The sequence below is a fragment of the Lotus japonicus genome, chromosome 3 (genome assembly GCF_012489685.1).
Source record: "Lotus japonicus ecotype B-129 chromosome 3, LjGifu_v1.2".
NCBI classification, from domain to species: Eukaryota; Viridiplantae; Streptophyta; class Magnoliopsida; order Fabales; family Fabaceae; genus Lotus; species Lotus japonicus.
In genome coordinates, this window is record NC_080043.1 from 86,480,150 (window position 1) to 86,504,227 (window position 24,078).

At 37.4% G+C, this 24,078-nt stretch overlaps 2 protein-coding genes and 1 long non-coding RNA gene across 6 annotated transcripts; 2 read left to right on the forward strand and 1 right to left on the reverse strand.

The window, feature by feature from the left end:
• Positions 1 to 1,397: 1,397 nt before the first annotated feature.
• Positions 1,398 to 19,826, reverse strand: LOC130746870 (uncharacterized). 3 transcript variants are annotated; one of them, XM_057599646.1, is made up of 9 exons: positions 19,709 to 19,824; positions 8,298 to 8,366; positions 7,767 to 7,863; positions 4,223 to 4,471; positions 3,644 to 3,799; positions 3,417 to 3,549; positions 3,284 to 3,323; positions 1,835 to 1,975; positions 1,398 to 1,752 (listed from the first exon to the last, which is right to left on the reverse strand). In XM_057599646.1, exons 4-8 carry the CDS (start codon positions 4,463 to 4,465, stop codon positions 1,888 to 1,890), a joined length of 660 nt encoding a protein of 219 aa, XP_057455629.1. In that variant the 5' UTR covers positions 4,466 to 4,471; positions 7,767 to 7,863; positions 8,298 to 8,366; positions 19,709 to 19,824; the 3' UTR covers positions 1,398 to 1,752; positions 1,835 to 1,887. The 3 variants fall into 3 exon arrangements, with proteins under 3 accessions (XP_057455629.1, XP_057455630.1, XP_057455628.1); XM_057599647.1 differs by lacking the exons at positions 7,767 to 7,863; positions 8,298 to 8,366 and having other exon boundaries at positions 19,709 to 19,826; XM_057599645.1 differs by lacking the exons at positions 7,767 to 7,863; positions 8,298 to 8,366; positions 19,709 to 19,824 and adding an exon at positions 5,327 to 5,374.
• On the forward strand, positions 5,005 to 6,908 carry LOC130746869 (putative pentatricopeptide repeat-containing protein At1g10330). Its single transcript, XM_057599644.1, has one exon. It carries the CDS (start codon positions 5,282 to 5,284, stop codon positions 6,698 to 6,700), a length of 1,419 nt encoding a protein of 472 aa, XP_057455627.1. The 5' UTR covers positions 5,005 to 5,281; the 3' UTR covers positions 6,701 to 6,908.
• On the forward strand, positions 18,535 to 23,239 carry LOC130746871 (uncharacterized). Of its 2 annotated transcripts, none has more exons than XR_009022238.1 (4): positions 18,535 to 19,614; positions 21,076 to 21,159; positions 21,244 to 21,372; positions 21,828 to 23,239. It is a non-coding gene; the product is annotated as an uncharacterized LOC130746871 (long non-coding RNA). The 2 variants fall into 2 exon arrangements; XR_009022239.1 differs by lacking the exon at positions 18,535 to 19,614 and adding an exon at positions 20,542 to 20,998.
• The last annotated feature ends 839 nt before the right edge of the window (positions 23,240 to 24,078 follow it).

Consider the following 24,078-nt stretch of genomic DNA (forward strand, 5'->3'; position numbering starts at 1 on the left):
CTCGGTCCAAATCATAAAGACTTAGGTAGCGTTTGGCAGCGGAACGGAACAGGACAGAACGGGACGGGACGGGACAGAACGGAACAGGACAATAATGTTATGTGCAGTGTGTTTGATAAACACAGCACAGAACAGGACAATTATGTTCTATTCTGTGTTTGGTGCACGTGAAACAGAACATAACCATACAGTTAATTACACATATACCCTTATCATATATAATTTAAAAAATTATTTTAGATTAAAATATAAACAAAGAAACCCAACCTGGAGTATGCAAAAAACCCTAGTACCACCAGCACACCATAGTAAGAAATTGAATAATACAAGCACCAAACATGACACAAGTTGCAGTTCCATCAAAATTCTCATCTCATACAATTTAATTAGCTTTCCATGATTGTAACAGATCTATTTCTTTTGTTAAAACAATGAATACAAATAAACAATCAAATAAAATATCTAGTGAGATGTTCAAGTGTTTACCCAGAAGATATATGAGTGTTTTGATGGGTTAATATTATAATAGTTTCCAAGAAGAGATGTTAACAATAAAAAAGGTGTGATAAGAAAGTATGGCCACAAACAGTTCCTTCACGTGAGGGAAGAATAGAAAGTAGCAATTTTGAGTGACAAAATTTCAATAATGTTATATTCACACCTCTCCACCTCTCTCCACCTCTAAGAGAGGTGGAGAGAGGTGGATGAAGAGAGAAATATGAAGAAAAGAAAAAATAAGAGAGAGAAAATATTAGATGTTATAAATGATAAGAGGAGAGAGATAGAAATAAAAAGAGGTGGAAATGAAGTGTTTCAAAAATGAGGTGTGTATATATCATTACTCACAAAATTTACCTTGAAGGAGGTGACAAGGTGTGCAGGAGGTGACGAGGTGAATTGCGCAGCCACAATTGCAGAGGTGACGAGGTGGAACCAACAAGGTTTGATCGAGAATGAGAAGAGTCAAGTGTGAATGAGAGTATATACCTAGGGGTAATTTTGTCTGTGTAATTTTTTTTAATAGTGTTCTGTTCTGTTCCCATCCGTTCCACATTTTTTTAGAGAACCAAAATGTCCTGTTCCAACACCCTTTTGTCCTGTTCCATTCCCTCTTAAAAGCATGTCAAACACAGAACATGACACATATGTCCTGTTCCGTTCCGTTCTCACCTGTCTACCAAACGCTACCTTAGTTTTCACCAACTAAGATGATTTATCAAGACTTGGAATCGATCCCACGGATTTGGTTTTCACCTCATCTAAAATTATTTCCCAAATAATTGAAAACAAGATTTTCATCCCCGTCCAGATGATAAAGACTTGGTTTTCACCTGGCCTAAGATGATATGTAACGAACAAGATCTTAATGATTGAAGATTTTTCGAAGGAACCGAATCTGATCAAGCAAGAGGTTCATCAATATTCAATATCTAAACTAAATTTAAATTTTACATGTATGGTCTTTTTAAGAAGCATTGTAATACCCCGAAGAACATTCTCAAAAAACCTGCCTCAGTACGCACTACACACACTATTATGGTAATTTTTTAATCAAATTCAACATTATCCATAAGAACATAAACAAATTGTCCCAAATAATTTCTTTTTGGGAAAGCTAACAGCTACACAATCAATTCTCATATGAAAGAGATCAATTTCACAATTGTCAGCAGCGAAGGAAAAATGTAGTTGTTCTCTGATATCATCAGCTATTCATAGGGTAAAACCTTTTGCAGGGTACCCAAATGTCAACTACAAAAACAAGACAGCTAGATGTTATAACTCAACCACCCAAAGCATAAAAGTCAAAAATCGTCACGGATAGATAACTTACCTCATAGCAAAAGTATAAAAAAGAACAAATTGCTGGTAAACTCTGCATGCATTTTACTTGCTCATAGTTGATGACAGGTAGAAATTCCAAAATATTGAGCCCATTGACATGAAAGCCACTCGAGCTTGAAGAGGCACCACCCTGCACAAATGCCATAAAAATAGGCAAGGAATGTAAGACTCATTGCGTAAACACTTCAAACCATTACTAACTAGATTATCAATCAGATATTGATTGCTAGATCAAGTACGTGAAATCAGTAAAATTCATCAGTTAAACATGCATGATCACAACTTCCCAAAGAACAATATTCTCATCAAGGGATAAAAGTGGAGTTACCTTATATCTGTTATTTATATTCTCTAGAACAAGAATAATACTACGCCATCGTTGGAGAATTTCTATAAAATAATTGAGAAAGCGAGATAACAGGTAAAATTGTACACCTTTACTGTTAAATGGTTAACAGCAAAAAACTGGAAGATCCTGATGTTGTTTAACTGGTTAAGATCCTACCCAGTTCCCACTTTAACACGCAAGACATTATCTATAAATTGGAACTGCCAGACCAAGGGGCAAAACAGCAGCATATATATCTAACATTAAAGCCTGAAAAATAAACTTGCCAATCTTTGATCATGAATTCCAATTGAAAAAAGAAAAAGTAATCGTAGTAATAGGAAGCGGTTGCAGATAGAGGTTAGAGATCAGTATTGACTTGTACAAGTGAATTAGAGAAGGGGTTTCGATTTAAAACCAATTCACAAAACTGGATATGGCATTACCCATTTGACACAATTATTTACAACTTTACATAAATTCTATCAAGCTTCCATCATCTCCCAGCACTGGTAGGGAAACTACTACTTGGTAGAAGAAAATAATTTCCTCTACAGAGGTATCTATTCCGGTGGATTATTGAAGTTCCTTGGAATGAGGCCTGACCCACTAATCCTCAAAGAAACTATATTTCCAACAGTATGATCTCGTACAAGGAAAATACTCTCATTACAGAGTACAGGGACAGCACGCCCCGAATCCCTGCATACATTCAGCATGCAAAAATTTCAACACAAGGGTCGTTGACTTGAGTTGAAATGTCTTTTCGCGAAGTGCCCTAAATTTCCCACAGGAGAAGAAGGGAGCTAAGGCGAAGAGAGATACATTGTGATGGACTCAACCAACCTAGAACCAGGCATCAGAAAAGTATCTAATAATGATTTTTTCAAATTGCTCAGGTTTTAAATTTTCAGGTTACCTAAATGGATGGATATGCATCCTCTTGTTCATAAAAAAAAAAAACATTTTTTATGGCAGCTTGACAAGTGGTCTTTTTGAAAAATATTATTAGAATTTCCAAAGGCTCAACTTACTGGACTTGATAAAAGGGGTAAAATGATAAACAAAAGCCAAATAGAAGATTAAACTGAAGGACATGAACATGCGTACCAGAAGTTCAGAATACTGACAGGGATCCAAAATCTAAATCCTGCACAGACAAATTAGATGGAAAGGCTGGCATCAACCAATGTGAAATACACATCACTAAGTCATGATAACAATTAAGCAATGAGGTTTCTACCATAAAGTAATGTTGGTAAAGCATCTCTTCTGTATTTTTCTGGAAGCTCTGAGAGCTTCTGCTGCCATAAATTATTCCACGCAAAAATAACGGCAATGACAGATGGACCTAACACAACCTGATTCAGTAAAACCTGCCAAAAGCAAGAAAGGACAAGGCAAATTAGAAGCTATCACAATCCTTAACTGGTAAACTTAATATAATTTATAAATGGAGCATAATAATACCTTCAGCATCAGATTCTGGACTGTTGGTTTGCCGAGAAAATGGTCAAGACACTGGTACCAAGCATAAGAACCAGGGCCATAGAAAAGGAATCCATAGGAAGTCATTCGCAGAGCACGTAGCCAATCATGGTCTGAAAGGTTGCTCCACAATTCATCCTAAGAGAAAACCTTTTTGTGGTTACTAATGAACCCCAAAGTATCACTGTATACTATCAATGCAAATAAAAACATAGCAACCATGATTCACCCCCTCAACTTGACCAAAACCCATTCTACATACAAGGCTTCTGTTCAAGTCCACAAACAAATTGTCCATGACTGAAACCTCATTGACAGCACATATTGCCATGTGAAATACAAAATGTGCAAGGTAATAAAATACTATAACCCCATCTCTTAACAGTAACACTATTGGAGTGTCTCTAAACTAATCATAGATATTCATCAAAGAAAACCCATTTCAGCTGGAATCTTCAACCATTGTGCTTTTACAACCAAAGAAGCTAGCAACATATAATACTAACATGCCATCAAAGAAAAGCTACATGAAAATTGAATTAACACAAACTTTCGACTTACCTGAGATACAGTGCCACTACTAGCCTCCTTCTTGGTTTTTCTCCACCTTTGAGTGACCTGAGCAATGGTGTCGCCGGTGAGGGCGAGTGAGGCGGCGGTCGCCGCCTGCTGCACCGGGAAGCGTAAACCTCCTCCGGCGGCAGAAGCAGATGAATCGGAATGAGAGCGAATACGACGGCGTCGAGGTTGTGGTAACGGATTCCAGTTCGAGAACCAGCAATGGCCGCCTCCAATCGCGTCCATTCCCGGCTGAAAATGAAAATGCCACCAAAAAAACAGGATTTTGTGGCTCTTATTAACATGTCTGACTGAAAAAAAAAAAGATAAAACGCAGCGTTTTATTCTTAACTTCTCCCTTTATTTTACAAAATATACTTATTTATTTTCCTTCTTCATACATCATTTAAAATAATAGAAAAAATGTTAAGTGTTATAATGATAAATTTGAAAAAATGATGTTAATTGGCTCAAATAAATAGACATAAGCATGGCATCAAGATGCGGTTTGTCGAGTTTCGCTCTCTCGCTAAGCGGGATGTGTTCGAAATTGGATATTTTGATTATATGAAAAATGAGATAAAACCATGATACTCGATTTCATCCTGTCATATATGAGAAACTCTAATGTAAACAACTTTTTAGTTTGAAAATGTGGAAAATCTACACGGTTAGTGTTGTATGACTTTTAAATATTGAGTTTTAGGAAGAAATAATAACCGTCGATGGCAAACAAGAAAAGCGACATTCAATGAAGATATTAATGACACTTTTATCAAAAAAAAAGTTTTGTTCACACCCCACACCTCTCCATCTTTAGAGAGAAAGGAATAAAACAGAGATAAATGAGAGATATGATTGGAAATGTAATACGAATAAAAGAGAGAGATAAAAAGAGAAGAGTGAATCTAAAATAGTAGAAAAATATATGTGTGAAAATATCTGAACTCAAAAATTGCTAGATCCCGCATGTGGGGGTCCATTGAAGTTAAAAATCATTTTCGAAAAATCAATCTAATGTGTTTTCGTTGGTTTCATGTGTTACTGTTAGCGTTATGAGACATGAGTCATTCAGGTGAGTGTTTGCTGCAACTAGCACAATGCTACCTTAAACACCCAAGACAACTGAAGCAAATCCATTCCCTTATAGTCACCAATGGCCACCTCCTTCTTCCTCACCCCGAACCAGCATCATCTTCTTCCCATGATAAATGGAAACCAACCCTTCTCTTCAACGCCCTCATCAGAGCCTATCACATTCACAACCACCACACCAAAGTCCTTCTCCTCTTCACCCACATGCTAGCAAACCAAGCCCCACCCAACACTCACACCTTCCCACCCCTCTTCAAATCCTCACCTCCTTTTCTTCTCACACCCCTCCACTCTCAAGCCCTCAAGCGTGGCACACTCTCTGACCCTTTTGTCCTCACCACTCTCCTTGTCCTCTATGCTAGAAATAACCACCTTGTTCATGCACACAAGGTGTTTGAGGAAATTCCTACCTTTTGCGTCGTTGCTTGCAACGCAATGCTCAATGCTTTGTCCGTGAATGGGAAAATGGAAGCTGCTGTGTCACTCTTGCATAGCATGCCAATCAGGGATGTTGTTTCATGGACAACTGTTGTCAATGGGTTTGCATTGAATGGGAGTTTCGGTGCTGCGATTCGGTTTTTAGGGATGATGATGGCTCATGAGGACGTTGTGGGTGGTTTGGTGAGACCAAATGAGGCTACTTTTGTTAGTGTGCTCTCCTCATGTGCCAATTTGGATGGTAAAGCGGGTATTGATTGTGGGAAGCAAGTTCATGGATACATGGTGGTGAGAGGGGTCAGCATGGGAGTCTTTGTAGGAACTTCATTGATAGATCTTTATGGGAAGATGGGGTGTTTGAATTCTGCTGTGAATGTTTTCAGAGTGATGGTTGCCAGAGAGGTCTGCACTTGGAATGCAATGATTTCTTCACTGGCTTCAAATGGTAGGGAGAAGGAGGCTCTGGAATTGTTTGAGAAGATGAAGCTTCGAGGTTTGCAGCTTAATGGCATTACCTTCGTGGCGGTTCTTACAGCATGTGCTCGTGGGAAACTTGTCAAGGAAGGATTGGAGTTGTTTCAATCAATGTTGCATGAGTTTCAAGTGGTGCCAGTAATGGAGCACTATGGGTGTGTGATTGATCTTTTGGGTAGAGCAGGACACATCCAGGAAGCGGCTGAAATAATCCGAAACATGCCTTTTCAGCCCGATGCATCTGTATTGGGGGCATTCCTGGGTGCATGTAGGATCCATGGAGCTATTGAACTTGGTGAAGAAATAGGGAAAAAGATGCTTAAATTGCAGCCACAGTACTGTGGCCAATATGTGTTATTATCAAGTATGAATGTGGAGAGAGAAAGATGGGATCATGCAGCTGATATGAGGAAAGAAATAATGGAGACTGGAATTCAGAAAATTCCAGCATACAGTATGGTTCATTTGACATAATTTTCTTCTTATCTTCTAAGTCTGTGCTATGTACAATAGAGGTAAGGCACTTTATAGATTAAAGATTGAGAAATTTAATTGTCTGGGGTTTGACAGTAGTTTTTTTCTTGCTGGTGTATTTGTATAATCCACCTGTTACACATTGATTGAACATGTAATTTAGAATGAAAAGTTTGCTTTTTCTTGCTGGTGTATTTGTATAATCCACCTGTTACACATTGATTGAACATGTAATTTAGAATGAAAAGTTTGCCACTGTCGAATATCTCAGTTGTACACTGTTGAGATTTGGCTCATTATATTTTGGGCTAAAATATTTAGTTTATTAGGATTTGATTTAATGTGGATTGTAAAAGGTTTTAAGGGATTGTTATAGGATTTATTGGGATTTTATTGTAATCAATAGAATCCACTATAAATAGGATAACAATGTAACCCTAAAAGTTGTACTTAGTACCACATGCTTCATGCCACAAGTAATACAAAGGAGCTATAGCTACTCTATAGCCGCAGAGGTAGGCAATTTGGCCAAACTGCGTGATAAAAAATGTTGTGTGCTTTATCTGTGTTTTCTCGCTCTATCATACTGTCTGAATCAAGTTGTGCCTCTTTTCCCTACATACACTCATGTTAAATTGGATGTCAGCATGATTTTTTCCATATAATAAAAGCATTTGTTCATAATTAATGCAATTTTATATTTTTACCTAACTACAAAGAAATGGATCTGAAACAAAGGACCTTGATACATACTCGTGATCAGAGTCAAAGAATGAATGAATACATTTTATGCACTAACTTAAAATAGCTTGTGCAACAAGGCTATGACTATAATAGAACGCTGAAGCACATCTTTTATAATTAACCTAATTGAAAAGGAATGATTCATCCATGGATGCAAGATATATATACCTCTGATTGTAGAAATCCTTGTAGCAGGATTCTACGGTCAACTCAAAGGTTGGTGGGATAACTATCTCACTGATGATGAAAGACTCTAAATTCTGTCAACCATCAAGCATGATAATGGGAATAACCCAATTAGAGGAGAAGATGGAGAATATACCTATGATGTTGTCAATATCCTTATCTTCACCGTAGCCCAACACTTCATAGGAGACCCTTCCTTGATCAAAGATAGGTATGACGACCTATTATCCAACCTTAAGTGAAAATCATTAGGAGACTTTAGGTGGTATAAAGATACCTTCCTGACTAGGGTTTACACTAGAGAAGACAGTCTGCAGGCCTTCAGGAAAGAAAAGATAGAGGCTTACAAATTATCTCTCTCTAACTCTCTGACCAACTAGAGGGATTAGAAAGTAGATTTATGAGTTAAAAATTACAACAGATAAGAGAAGTAGGATGCAGCCAGATTGTAGAAGCAAGAAACCAACTGGAAAATAAATAAAAGCGCAGAAAAACAAAACAATTAAAAGGAGGTTCAGCCTTCCATAGACAGAATATAACAAAATAGGAGGCTTAGCCTTTCATTAATCAAGAGGTAAGAAAAGATTTATTATTGACAACTGTAGATTACGATTACAAGATTGAAAGCAAAGATTGAAAGAGGAGAAAAGAAAAGATAGAGGCTTACAACTTATCTCTCTCTAACTCTCTGACCAACTCTTCGTCCATTTCTGCCTCTTAACAAAAGATGTGCTCTCTATTTATAGAAAATAAAAAACATTGTTAGAATAGTTCCGGTCAAGAACAAGAATTATTTGATACTATAAGTTACAATAAAAGTCACTATTGCTACACTAAAAATTACAATTATTAGGTTGGTAAATCAACTAAGTTCATCTTTACTGTCTTTCAAGCTGTCTTAGACAAAATTGGAGTCAGATTCTGATTGAGAAGGAATCTCATACTTTTCCTTTCGCGGCAAAGGGTCCTTTGAAGAAGATGTTTGACTGTCTTTTGAATTCTTCTGAAGAAGTTGAAGAGCAACTTGGAGGCTCTTTAATAAACCTTCTTCTGAAGAGGCACCTGCGAGTGCTGCAGTTATGTGAGCCTCCTAGTTGAGCAGGAGGCAAAATTGAGGACTTGCATGATTCGGACATTTCAGATTTGATCTGAAACAGAGATTGATATTTTATATTGAAACCATAGAAGCATCAAAGCTTTTCCACCATTTGATTGAAGTCTGTTTGTGGAGCTCAAGAAGATTCTTGGTTTTAAGATTGTACTGCCATGAAAAAATCCAAGACAACGAAAAGATGGTATAAAAATTTAAACTAACAGGATAATTGTTTAAATCCTTATTCCAATTTTTTGAAAACAGTTTGAATCCTTCCAGTACTTCGAGGGGGGGGGGGAATATGTCATTTATAGGTTCAAAAAAATCCCACCAAGAGTGGAACCAATTTGAAAAAAGAGTAATTGGTGGCATTCTTAAAATAGATAAGCCAGGAATGCTTAAGATATTTATTTTGAAAGCCAAGAATGGTATTTTCTCAAGCTCTGACATAGTCATAATAATTAAAACATATTGGGTTGAAGTTCCTGGAGAATTTCTTGGTCTTGTTATGATTGTTACCAAAGTCTGAAGGCCTAAGGACTCTCAGGATTTGGAAGGTTGAATGGGTTATTAGGGATTTATCATTCTTATCCCTAAAGTGTTTGATTGTCACGTTATCTGTATCTACAAGAATAAACTCATAGAAGGCCTGAGTTTTGTTGTGGTTGATTGGTTCAAGGTGGCTTGTTGTCGGAAATTTTTTTGAAGCTGTTTTAACGACTAAGAGCTCACCACTAGTGTGATCCCAATACTCGGGTTCGAAAAAGATGACAAATTTCGATTTTGGCTTTTTAGGTATTCTTGTGTGGGAAGGGTTGATTGGATTGGTCTGGGATTGACTTGGATGACTTAAGATTTTTGGTTTTGGATCATTGTTTGGAGTGATGATAAGTCTTGGTCACTATCATCATCTGCAATGCTAGCCCAAGTCTTTTTGGGAAGTTTGGTTAAGCCTTGTTCTTGGAAGACCTGAAGGGTTTGGAATGGGAAGAGATAGTCTGTCTTAATTTGTTTAGATTGAGAAAAGTTTTGGGAGGAAGACCCAGATTGGTTAAGGGTAGATGGACCCAGTTTGATAGACAGAAATACTTTTACCTTTGGCTTTGCCGCTTCCCATTCCTCTCGAGGAAGAGGTTTTGGAGGTTATTTTAGCCTCTTCCCTGCAGATATTCACGGGTGAGATAGTCGATGAGAGAGTTTGTTGATCCTTTGATATATTCTAAGTAGAGATTAAAAATGTCATTCATGATCTTCTAAAACTCAGAAGGGGCATTTTTCAATCCAAAAGGCATAACATTCCACTCATATTATCCAAAAGGGACAGTAAAAGTGGTTTTATACTCATCTTCTTCTTTGATTTGAATTTGCTAAAATCCATATTTCATGTCAAATTTGGAAAAGATTTTAGCATTATGCAGTCTTGCAAGAAGATCTTTTTTTGTTATGAATAGGATATCTATTCCAACAAATGACTTGATTAAGAGGCTTGTAATTAATTACAAATTTTTCCTAGATGGCAAGCTATTTTGAGTGTTTTGGATTTTGAAACAGAATATATCAAAGGCTCAACAAACTCTCTCACTTGGTGGTCTCTCCGTTGCCGGACTTAGAGGCTATCCTCCTTAAGGATAGATTAGGAGTGTAGTTTGTTGTTTTGTTTTTATTTCCGAAGCACCAAAATAATAAAGCAAACTCTCTCACTGACTATCTCACCCGTGAATATTTGCAGGGAAGAGGCTAAAGTAGCCTCCAGAACCTCTTCCTCCAGAGGAAGGGGAAGCGGCAAAGCCAAAGGTAAAAGTATTTATGTCTATCAAACTGGGCCATTTACCCTCAACCAATCTGGGTCTTCCACACAAAACTTTTCCCAATCTAAACAAACTAAGGCAAACTATGCCTTCCCAATCCAAACCCTTCAGGCCTTCCAAGAACAAGGCTTAACCAAACTTCCAAAAAAGACTTGGGCTAGCATTGCGGATGATGATAGTGACCAAGACCTACCATCACTCCAAACAATGATCCAAAACCAAAAATCTCAAGTCATCCAAGTCAATCCCAGACCAATCCAATCAACCCTTCCCAAACAAGAATACATCAAAAAGCCAAAATCCAAATTTGTCATCTTTGTCGAACCAGAGTATTGGGATCACACTAGTGGTGAGCTCTTAGCCGTTAAAACAACTTCAAAAGTTTTTCCGATAACAAGCCACCTTGAACCAATCAGTCACAACAAAACCCAAGTCTTTTATGAGTTTATTCTTGTAGATACAGATAGCGTGGCAATCAAACACTTTAGGGATAAGAATGATGAATCCCTAATAACCCATTCAACCTTCCAAATCCTGAGAGTCCTTAGGCCTTCAGACTTTGGTAACAATCCTAACAAGACCAAGAAATTCTCCAGGAGCTTCGACCCAATAGGTTTTAATTATTGGGACTATGTCAGAGCCTGAGAAAATACCATTCTTGGCTTTCAAAATAAAAATCTGAAGCATTCCTGGCTTATCTATTTCAAGAAAGTCACCAATTACTCTTTTCCGAATTGGTTCCACTCTTGGTGGGGTTTTTATGGACCTACAAATGACATATTTCCCCCGAAGTACCGGAAGGATTCAAACTGTTTTCAAAAAATTGGAATAAGGATTTAAAAAATTATCCTGTTAGTTTAAATTTTTATACCATCTTTTTCGTTGTCTTGAATTTTTTCTTGGCAGTACAATCTTAAAACCAAGAATCTTCCTGAGCTCCACAAACTGACTTCAATCAAATGGTGGAAAAGCTTTGATGCTTCTATGGTTTCAACAAAAAATATCAATCTCTGGTTCAGATCAAACCAGAAATGTCTTAATCATGCAAGTCCTCAATCTTGCCTCCTGCTCAACCAGGAGGCTCACATCACTACAGCACTCGCAGGTGCCTCTTCAGAAGAAGGTTTTTAAAGAGCCTCCAAGTTGCTCTTCAACTTCTTCAGAAGAATTCAAAAGACAGTCAAGCATCTTCTTCAAAGGACCCTTTGCCCCAAAAGGAAAAGTATGTGATTCCTTCTCAATCAGAATCTGACTCCAGTTTTGTCTAAGACAACCTGAAAGACAGTGAAGATGAACTTAGTTGTTTTACCAACCCAATAATTGTAATTTTTAGTGTAGCAATAGTGACTTTTTACTGTAACTTATAGTACCAAATAGTTCCTGTTCTTGACCAGAACTATTCTAACAGTGCTTTTTAATTTCTATAAATAGAGAGCCAGTCTTTTGTTAAGAGGCAGAACTGGACGAAAAGTTGGTCAGAGAGTTAAAGAGAGATCAGTTGTAAGCCTCTATTTTTTCTTTCCTCCTCTTTCAATCTTTGCTTTCAATCTTGTAATCGTAATCTTGGTGGCCGGGAGCCCCTCTGTTATTCATATAATGATCAAATAGTTCACAAGATGAGCTTTTCGGAAGGCATAGTCATTGGCCTACTTCTCGAACCACAGTTACTATATTTGATCTATCACACAAATATCAAAGAGGATCGTAGCAATAAATCTTTGGTCGGATATATTTCTGATACACCAGATCCTCATGAAGAGGCAAGTGTAGAGCATACTTTATATCTCGAAGAGTCATCTTCTCTGGAACTCAAGAATCTATGCCATAATAATAAGAATCAAGCTTTCAGAAAGAAAAAGAAAGAGTTTTAGAAAGACATGTTTATAGAACACACTTATATTATTGATGGGTAGGAAACTTGATGCTTACAAATGAGGAGGAGTGCTCCTTATATAGGCAAAGGAGCCCTAATACAACAAAATGTAGGCAACACTTAGTGGATGCTTATACTAGCATTCCACACTATTCTAATGGATGCATACATCATGATTGCATCACTTACAACATCATTATCTTACATTATCATGACATCATCACACCATATTTTACATAATCACTTCTAGTAATTTTTATTTAACTTTTTATTTTACAATACCATAAGACGACAAATGACTCAGCACATCAGTCTCATCTTTTGAGTATAGGCTCATGCTCTAGTGACATGTTCATGTCAGACAGATTACCTGTGTCATCAAAAAGCATTGGTTCAGGCTCTTCAAAGGGTTGAGACGTTTCTGGATAAGGGTCCTGTGCATCTTGCATTATCACATAACCTGGTCCACCCAAGTCTACTGCACTAAGAGTCTTGTCAGTAACACTCTTAACAACTGGCATTAGTTTTGTTGCCTGATCATGAATAGTAGGAGGATCTTCTTTTGGAGGAAAGCAGATAATATCCATCGGCTTTAGATGAGAACATGTGGAACTAAGGTTAACCACTTCACCATAAGTTCCATTCAACTCATGGAGCTGAATTATCAAATAAGCTTGATGAAAGGGAGGCTTGTCCTCTCCTTGGAAGATCGACATGTTAGGAAATGATGACCAAATCCTAACTTGATTCTAAGTCCAAAGGAACTTTGTTGTAGGATGCTGGAAATAAGAACGATGAATTATTGCAACAGTAACATACTCAGCTTGCTCTTCTTCCCTTAGCTTCCAAGTCTCCATTCTTTCAAGCTCTGAACGGAGATTTTTTCTCCAGAGATCCATTGGTTGGTACCACTCTAGCAAATTCCAAAGTAATGAGGATTCATTCTCTGGATTTTCTAAAAACTCAAGCATCTTCATAGTTGAGAATAAAATATGATAATTATGGAGTAACGTAGTACACCATAAATACCATAAGTCTTCCTCTATGAAAGGTTGTCCTGATAAAAGGGCAAAAATATTTAGAAAAGGAGTTGCAGGGTGAAACCAGTTGGCCTTTGGTATAATGCCATGTTTATGAAGGGATAATGCTAATGAAACATGTGATCTTCAACAAATCTTTTAATGATGCTCGGGTTTAAGTAGTCCGTCGAAAGCTCAGGTGGAAAATATTTCTTTTTGGCTGAAGGGGCTGAAGAGGAAGATGATGGATCAGTATTCATCATGATGAGAGGATAGAAATTTGTGGATGAAATCATTTGGATGGATTTTCCTGGCAGTTTAGGTCTAGAAAGATAGTCTGGAATGAGGTTCTTGGACCCTTGGACATAGTTTACAGAAAAATCATACATGGAGAACCATTCTTTGATCCTGAGAATTTGAGGATTGGGAGGAGTTTTGTTTTTGAACTCAAGCATTTTTGGGAATGATGAGTTATCAATTTGAACTTCAAAATGATGTCTTCTGAGATGAAAATCAAACTTCTTGATCTCGTACTTGACTGCCAAGGTCTCCTTAAAGGTAGTATGATAATGAAGTTCAGCATCCTTGAACTGACCACTAGCATGTCCACAATAGAATTTCTGGCCATCAATTTCTTCAATCAATATTGCAGCCCAATAGTGATCATTGCATTAGTTTGTAGAATTCTTTTCCCATCTCCAGGAATCTTCAAAAGAGGAGGATTCTGAGCAGCTTTTTTCAAGAATTTTACTGCTTCTGTTTGTTCTTTTCCCCATGGCGGTGCATTCTTCCTTAACATCTTGGAAAGCTTTGAAGTGTATTTAGAGACATGCGGAATGAAATCTCTAATGTAATTCAAGATTCCAAGAAATTGCTGGATTTGCTTTGTAGTGAGTCCTTCATCAGGGAACTTCGGAAGTTCTTCAACAATATGAGGTTGTGGGACATACTTTCCTTCAGTAAAGTGCATCCCTAAGAAGTCTACCTCCTTTGTTGCAACTTGAGATTTCCTGGATGATAGCATAACATCGTACTTGTTACATATGCCATAGAACTGTTGAAGGAGCTCTTTGTGACTTTCTTCATCAGGAGAGAATAAAAGTACATCATCAATGTATACCATAGAGGTATGCAGTATTGGTTCAAAGATTTTTGTCATGGCTTTCTGGAATAATGATGGTGAAACCTTGAGACCAAATGGAAGGACTGTCCATTGGTAATGGGCATTCGGAATGCAGAAAACTGTCTTGGGTCTGTTTTTTGGATCAATGCCAAGTTGCCAAAATCCTGACTTTATATCAAATTTTGAAAAGATGTGGGCATTCTTTATGTAGGAATAAAGAGAATATATTTTTGGCAATGAGAACTTATCATCTTTGATTAAATGATTCAAAGGACGATAATCCACTACAAGCCTTTTCTTTTTCCTGACTTGTTCTGATCTCTTATTCACATAAAATGATGTGCAAGCCAACTCTGATTTTGTTAATCCTTTGAATGGTAGGAGGATCTTCTTTTGGAGGAAAGCAGATAATATCCATCGGCTTTAGATGAGAACATGTGGAACTAAGGTTAACCACTTCACCATAAGTTCCATTCAACTCATGGAGCTGAATTATCAAATAAGCTTGATGAAAGGGAGGCTTGTCCTCTCCTTGGAAGATCGAGATGTTAGGAAATGTTGACCAAATCCTAACTTGATTCTAAGTCCAAAGGAACTTTGTTGTAGGATGCTGGAAATAAGGACGATGAATTATTGCAACAGTAACATACTCAGCTTGCTCTTCTTCACTTAGCTTCCAAGTCTCCATTCTTTCAAGCTTTGAACGGAGATTTTTTCTCCAGAGATCCATTGGTTGGTACCACTCTAGCAAATTCCAAAGTAATGAGGATTCATTCTCTAGATTTTATAAAAACTCAAGCATCTTCATAGTTATCAGAGTGGGCTTGCACATCATTTTATGTGAATAAGAGATCAGAACAAGTCAGGCAAAAGAAAAGGCTTGTAGTGGATTATCGTCCTTTGAATCATTTCATCAAAGATGATAAGTTTCCATTGCCAAAAATCTATTCTCTTTATTCATACATAAAGAATGCCCACATCTTTTCAAAATTTGATATGAAGTCAGGATTTTGGCAACTTGGCCTTGATCCAAAAGACAGACCCAAGACAGTTTTCTGCATTCCGAATGCCCATTACCAATGGACAGTCCTTCCATTTGGTCTCAAGGTTGCACCATCATTATTCCAGAAAGCCATGACAAAAATCTTTGAACCAATACTGCATACCTCCTTGGTATACATTGATGATGTACTTTTATTCTCTCCTGATGAAGAAAGTCACAAAGAGCTCCTTCAACAGTTCTATGGCATATGTAACAAGTACGGTGTTATGCTATCATCCAGGAAATCTCAAGTTGCAACAAAGGAGGTAGACTTCTTAGGGATGCACTTTACTGAAGGAAAGTATGTCCCACAACCTCATAATGTTGAAGAACTTCCAAAGTTCCCTGATGAAGGACTCACTACAGAGCAAATCCAGCAATTTCTTGGAATCTTGAATTATATTAGAGATTTCATTCCGCATGTCTCTAAATACACTTCAAAGCTTTCCAAGATGTAAAGGAAGAATGCACCGCCATGGGGAAAAGAACAAACATAAGCAGTAAAATTCTTGAAAAAAGCTGCCCAGAATCCTCCTCCTTTGAAGATTCATGGAGATGGGAAAAGAATTCTACAAACTGATGCAAGTGATCACTATTGGGCTGCAGTATTGATTGAAGAAATTGATGGCCAGAAATTCTATTGTGGACATGCTAGTGGTCAATTCAAGGATGCTGAACTTCATTATCATACTACCTTTAAGGAGACCTTGGCAGTCAAGTATGGGATCAAGAAGTTTGATTTTCATCTCAGAGGACATCATTTTGAAGTTCAAATTGATATTTCATCATTCCCAAAAATGCTTGAGTTCAAAAACAAAACTCCTCCCAATCCTCAAATTTTCAGGCTCAAAGAATGGTTCTCCCTGTATGATTTTTCTGTAAAACATGTCCAAGGGTCCAAGAACCTCATTCCAGACTATCATTCTAGACCTAAACTGCCAGGAAAATTCATCCAAATGATTTCATCCACAAATTCCTATCCTCTCATCATGATGAATACTGATCCATCATCTTCCTCTTCAGCCCCTTCAGCCAGAAAGAAATACTTTCCACCTGAGCTTTCGACAGACTACTTAAACCCGAGCATCATTAAAAGATTTGCTGAAGATCACATGTTTCATTAGCAGTATCCCTTCATAAACATGGAATTATACCAAAGGCCACCTGGTTTCACCCTGCAGCTCATTTTCTAAATATTTTTGTCCTTTTATCAGGACAACCTTTCATAGAGGAAGACTTATGGTATTTATGGTGTACTACGTTACTCCATAATTATCCTATTTTATTCCCAACTATGAAGATGCTTGAGTTTTTAGAAAATTCAGAGAATGAATCCTCATTACTTTGGATCTCTGGAGAAAAAATCTCCGTTCAGAGCTTGAAAGAATGGAGACTTGGAAGCTAAGTGAAGAAGAGCAAGCTGAGTATGTTACTGTTGCAATAATTCATCGTCCTTATTTTCAGCATCCTACAACAAAGTTCCTTTGGACTTAGAATCAAGTTAGGATTTGATCAACATTTCCTAACATCTCGATCTTCCAAGGAGAGGACAAGCCTCCCTTTCATCAAGCTTATTTGATAACTCAACTCCATGAGTTGAATGGAACTTATGGTGAAGTGGTTAACCTTAGTTCCACATGTTCTCATCTAAAGCCGATGGATATCATCTGCTTTCCTCCAAAAGAAGATCCTCCTACTATTCATGATCAGGCAGCAAAAGTAATGCCAGTTGTTAAGAGTGTTACTGACAAGACTCTTAGTGCAGTAGACTTGGGTGGACCAGGTTATGTGATAATGCAAGATGCACAAGACCCTTATCCAGAACCGTCTCAACCCTTTGAAGAGCCTGTACCAATGCTTTTTTATGACACGGGTAATCTGTCTGACATGAACATGTCACCAGAGCATGAGCCTATACTCAAAAGATGAGACTGGTGTGCTGAGTCATTTGTCGTCTTATGGTATTGTAAAATAAAAAGTTAAATAAAAATCACTAGAAGTGATTATGTAAAATATGGTGTGATGATGTCATGATAATGTAAGATAATGATGTTGTAAGTGATGCAATCATGATGTATGCATCCATTAGAATAGTGTGGAATGCTAGTATAAGCATCCACTAAGTGTTGCCTACATTTTGTTGTATTAGGGCTCATTTGCCTATATAAGGAGCACTCCTCCTCATTTGTAAGCATCAAGTTTCCTACCCATCAATAATATAAGTGTGTTCTATAAACATGTCTTTCTAAAACTCTTTCTTTTTCTTTCTGAAAGCTTGATTCTTATTATTATGGCATAGATTCTTGAGTTCCAGAGAAGATGACTCTTCGAGATATAAAGTATGCTCTACACTTGCCTCTTCATGAGGATCTGGTGAATCAGAAATATATCCGACCAAAGATCCATTGCTACGGCCCTCTTTGTTATTTGTGTGATAGATCAAATATAGTAACTGTGGTTCGAGAAGTAGGCCAATGGCAATGCCTGCCGAAAAGCTCATCTTGTGAACTATTTGATCATTATATGAATAACAGAGGAGCTCCCAGCCACCAGTGGTATCAGAGCCTAACTGCAGTCAGAGCAATCTTCTTTGTTCTCTTTCAATAATAACCTTTTCTTACCTCTTGATTAATGGAAGGTTAAGCCTCCTATTTTGTTATATGTCTATGGAAGGCTGAGCCTCCTTTTAATTGTTTTATTTTTCTGCGCTTTTAATTATTTATTTTCGAGTTAGTTTCTTGCTTCTGCAATCTTGCTGCATCCTACTTCTCTTATCCGTTGTAATTTTTATCTCATAAATCTGCTTCCGAACCCCTCTTGTTGGTCAGAGAGTTAGAGAGAGATAAGTTGTAAGTCTCTATCTTTTCTTTCCTGAAGGCCTGCTGACTGTCTTCTCTAGTGTAAACCCTAGTCAGAAAGGTATCTTTTGTTAGTCAATTATTGCACCAAAAATTAATGCCCAACCACCAAAAGATAAATCCATAAAACAAGGAATGTTTTGTGGAGCACTAGTCAAAAGGTAAAGCCATAAAACAAGGAATGTTTTGTGGAATGCTTTATGCCATGTTTTATGGAAATGCTTGTCTTCTATGCATACACATGGAGTATACACATGGTGACATGCTTCAACAACTATAAAAGGAATGCAAGGATGAAGGCAAACGCAATTCCAACAACTAAGAGCATAACTACAACAAAGAGTGAGAGTATTTTCATAGTGAGAGAAAATCCTAGTGTGAGGGAAAAATATCTGTGAAAGATACTCTTGGGTGTAGTTGGGTTGTGGGTTTGTGAGAGAGTGTGAGTGTTTTGTAAACACAGTGTACATTTCTCATTTCAGTAAAAAGTCTGCAGCAGCCCGGAGACGTAGGCATTATTGGCCGAACTCCGTTATCAATTTTGTGTGTGCTATTATTCCGCATTTTATTGCTTCCACCAATCTGACCATGGGGAAATTTTGCGTAGTTTCCTAACATCTTTATACCACCTAAAGATTTTCACTAGGTTGGATAATAGGTCGTCAGACCTATCTTTGATCAAGGAGGGGTCTCGTATGAATTGTTGGGCTATGGTGAAGATGAGGGTATTGACAGCATCAGAGGTATATTCCCCATCTTCTCATCTGATGGGGTTAATCTCATCATCATGCTTGGTGACTGACCGAATTTGGAGTCTTTCATCATCAGTGAGATAGTTATCCCACCCACCTTTGAGTTGAGCGAGGTATGAATGTATATATGCGTGCCAAGTTTCAAGAAATGACCGAATGAAGAAAGTTTCTAGTGTCGGCGCGCTTGTTTCTCCATCTTCTACTTGTTGTATTACATTTTGCCGACTATATCTGGCTATTACAAGCAATATAAATGCTGCAAAGGAGGGGGAGGGGGGGAATACATCATAAGATTCAAATATCACAAAGTTGCCAAATGTGCATGGCAATTAAGCTGTCCAGGCCTTAACACAGGACTGATAACTGTGCAGTGTATACCACGGAAATATGTAAGCAGAGCAGAACTCTGTCTTCAGGTAAAGGTTGTTTTTAGTATTCCAAATTAGATGATTTTTGTAGACTGTTTATTCTTAAATAGTCATCGCTAATACATTCATTCAGAGATATTACCTGTGAATATTCGAGTCTTTAGAGTAGATAGATTCCAAAAGGCAATGATTGCTGATGCGACCTATCTTCTTGTGAGTGCAAGCACTCCATGTGTCCAACAGTCGCAATTTCAAGCACTCAGCTACATAACAAAACCCAATCTACTGTTAGTTATTAATATGTGGATAGACCTACAAAATTTTAGTGAAAAGGTGGAATTTTACCTCGCTGGTTGATCTGATCAGAGTAGCAAGAATAAAGCTTTGGGATACTGAAGCTGACAAAAATCCTGCTCATAAATATTTAGCAAATTATCTATTATCAGAACTAACATGAAAAAATAATGATTATGCTGATGCTGACTCAATTTGAGGAAAACAAGGTTCTAACTCCTTTTCTCAGCCTGGTCTCTGACCACAAACAGATGCAGCGAATGTAAATTCATTGAATACATCCAAATTCACTACTAGTATAGCTTGGAATGCCATAATGACAAAGTAAAACTGTACCTTTGAGAAACTGAACTTGAGAAGAATGAAAAGGCCAACAAGAGAATTGCCAATTGCGATAAGGCAGAGATGATACTGAAACAACCAGCACGAGAATATCTCAGAAGTCAGAACTTTTCACTATCCAGCAGCAGAAAGAGTCAAAATAATGAGAAGAAAAAGCAGTTACAAACCTGAAGTTGACTCCTTTGGTGAAGAAAGAAGACAAGAAACAAAGAGACCCGAGACCAAACCAAAAGCTCGATTTTGACACATCTCTCCTGACTCTCCACATGATTAAATCAGTAATGAACTGCCCAACATGATCTAAATCACCTCCAGTTTCTTCTTCAGCTTCTAAACACCAAAGTATATAATAAAAGATGAAAACAAACAAATATAACAACAAAAAACAGACTTAACCCCTGAACGTATAGCAGGCAGGGGCGGACCCACGTTAGACCCAGGGGGTTCATCTGAACCCCCTGAAAAAAAAATATTTCTCACTTACCCCCCTATATAATATTTTTTTGAACCCCTGAAAATTTCAATTTGCACTAAAGACCCTCTCTCTCACACACGCACTCACTACTCAGCCCTCAGTCCTCACCCTCTTTCTCTCACCCTAGGTCAAGCACACACACGCACCAGTGCACCACCGGCCACCACCACGCCACCACCAGTTCACCACGCACCTTGCGCCGCGCCTCTGCCTCTCTTTCTTGTCTTCTCCAGATCTCGTTGTCTAACCCTTTCTTTTTCATGAATCTTCAGTCACTCACGTCATTTCTACCTCGCAGTAGACAGGCTTCAAGTCAAATTGGTATTTTCTTATTCAATTCTTCAATTCGTGAACCTGAAACTGTGTTTGCTGAAAACAGTTGCGTAATTTCATTGCAGCAAACGCTGGTTGATCTTCTCGATTTGGTGGGTCGACGAATTTTAGTTGGTCCCGTTCTCCCCTTCATTTCCTCTTTTGCATGGGTTGGTCCCGTTCTCCTCTTCACAATTTTCTGCTCAATTTTTTGTGCTTGCTGATTCAACTTTTTTGTTTTCCCTATATCTTAGTACATTGACCTTGCTGAAGGTGAACGCGCTTCATTTTTAGAGAAATTCTGGCATGTCACAACGAAGTGGAACTAGATTAATCATGCTGGAGCAGGGTATGAGGATGATGATGATGAGGCAATTCATGTGGTATGTGATAAAGCTGTTTTCTTTGGTCACGGATTTTGTTTCATTTCATTAATCCCCAAATTTTAGTGAATTTAAAGGATGATGACATTATTAGAACTCTGTTTCATGTGTAAATAGTTACTTGTTCATGCAATCATGAGTTGATTTGTTCCCCCATTTTGTCTTCATGTTTGTTCTCCTCTGTTTTTTCATCTTGTTTCCATGATTATCTTAGCACCTTATCACTCATGTTTTTTCTCCTCACTTTTTATATTGAATAAACAAAAAGAAAAAAATGAAGCTTCACTTCCTTTAGCTAGTTATGGATTTGAAGCCTCTATGAATTGTATCCTTGTCTGCACTTTGTCCATCACAGCTTTGCCCTATTGTTTGTATAGTCTTGCAAATGTTCAATGGCAGTAAAGTAAGGATATTCATATGATTTGGAAATAATTTGCTGCATATTTTCCCTGCAGCTTCTCTGCCAATGATCGTGTTTCTCTGCACTGGTATTTGCATATCTTGCTGTGGTTATGAAGCTGTGATATTTGCTATTTCCTACTTGTTGTGATCCTTGCTGATTGGTATACTGAAGCCTAGCTCGTGGCTTTCTATAATGGAGTGGAATTGGTTGAATGCTGTACTCTTTTGAATGCTATGCCCCCATAATTATTTTCTTTTTCTGCTACTTGTAATGCTTTCTGTTCTGTAACTGTTTCTTTTCATTTTGCTGACCTTGTGATCCTTTGTGTGGATCTTTGGTGTTGCGCCTTGTACTGGTTCTTTGAGCTATCTTTTTGCTCTTGGTTACCTTTCCTTATCAATAAAGATTTTGCTTTCAAAAACAAAAAATGATTTGGAAATAATTCAATTTCAACCATTCATAATAAAATTTTCTGCCTTTAAGCCAAGTATTAAGAGGCATAGGTTATGTGATTTGTGATTTTTTAGATGATGTTGTTCTTGTTGTTGTTGTGTATCTGTATGATGTGTAAAATTCTTTCGTAGGAGATTATGATCATGATATTGTAGATTTACTTTAACCAATCATGTAAAAGATTTGAACATCCTGCTTTGGGAGGCACTTTGATTACAATCTTGTTTATGAATTTTTGCACTTGGAAATTTTGTAATCTCAGATGATGCTTAGCTTAAATGTTGTGTACTTGTGTTACCATATATTGCTACTTCTCCCCCTTCAACAAGAGTTAAACTGCTGATTTAACTCATGCCTTGTTTTTTTTTTTTGCTCTTTCTTTTGTATAAATCTAACTATTTTTACCGTTGTGTTCATATGAAAAATTTGAACCCCCTGACCCCGGGGTCCTGGATCCGCCACTGATAGCAGGCATGGCAGTCACATAGGAACATGCAAAGATTTATTTTCATCTTTACTTACTAAAAATCACAAAAGTCTATGCAAACAGCTTTTTACAATTCAAAGACTAAGGTTATGTTTGTACCTGGTTGGTGAAGGAACCAGGTCGAGAGATATGCGAATAGGCTCTATAGTTCCATTTTCACCGATGCAAGCCAGGCCAGAAGAGGTTCCAGACCTGCTCCAATCAGAGGAACGGTGGTGGTGGCGGTGGTGGTGAGAGGTGGTGGCAGTTGAAGGTGAAGAATCCATGAATGCAAGTGAGTGATGAGTGTTTGGTAAGAATGGGATGAGTGTTGTTGAGTTAGATTCTGTTGTTTATTATTGAATGAGTTTTGTAGACATTTGTTTTTGGGTGTTGTAGCCGTTGGAGAAAGGCGGCATTCTAAATCTAGTGGTGCTGGAATGGGACCCCATGCTTCAACGGTTATTGCTACAAAATACAAATACAAATGATTCCTTTTAGATACATTTTTCATGTGGTAATCAAATTACTATCTAGTTTAATATTTGTAAGGGTATCTCCAATAAAAGGTTCTTAGTTTTTATTTCTGAGGTAAGAACTGAGAACTGAGTTCTTAACCATTGGAGGGGCTGATGTGAAGTTATTAGTTCTTAAAAATAAGAACTAGTTCTTATATAAGGAGTTTTACTTTTTGAATTTTTAGCACAAAAAAATATTTTTTATCTCTTATTCATCAATTGATTTAATTTAAGTATTGAATTAGCATTTAAATTTAAATCAAAATTATATGAAAATAAAAAATATTACTACTATAATGATATTGTGGGACCAAATTAATAGTGCTAAGGACTAAAAATTCATAGTTGAAGCAAAATCTGCAAAGAGTTGCTTAAGCACATGTGGCACGGACCTACATGAATAGTACTAAAAACTAAGAATTAATGGAGATGTTCTAAGAGATCTAGTTTATTACTTCAATTTATCACTAGATCATCATATGATTATTTCTACAGTTAATGGTTCTCACAAATCCATTTATTGAACCCCCATGTTATGGATCCCAGGGAACCAAACTTAATTGACCAAAACATGAGTTTTTATGCCAGCAGACAACAAGTTTAGTTACGGTTCATTCATAGTGTTACCAAATGTAACAAAAAAAACATATTAAGTAATCCACTTATATTGAAAAAAAATTGTGCACACTTCATTGTAAGTGTAAGTATCGCAATTCAAAATCCCTACACTTGGTGAATATTGCATTCACTAAAGTTAGAGGGTCAATCATTGTTTGATCTTAATTAGACCGCTATAGGTTAATTTTAAGTGCATAATAACTAATAAAATCAAAGTCGTCCAATGAAGATCAGGTCGTCACAAAGTC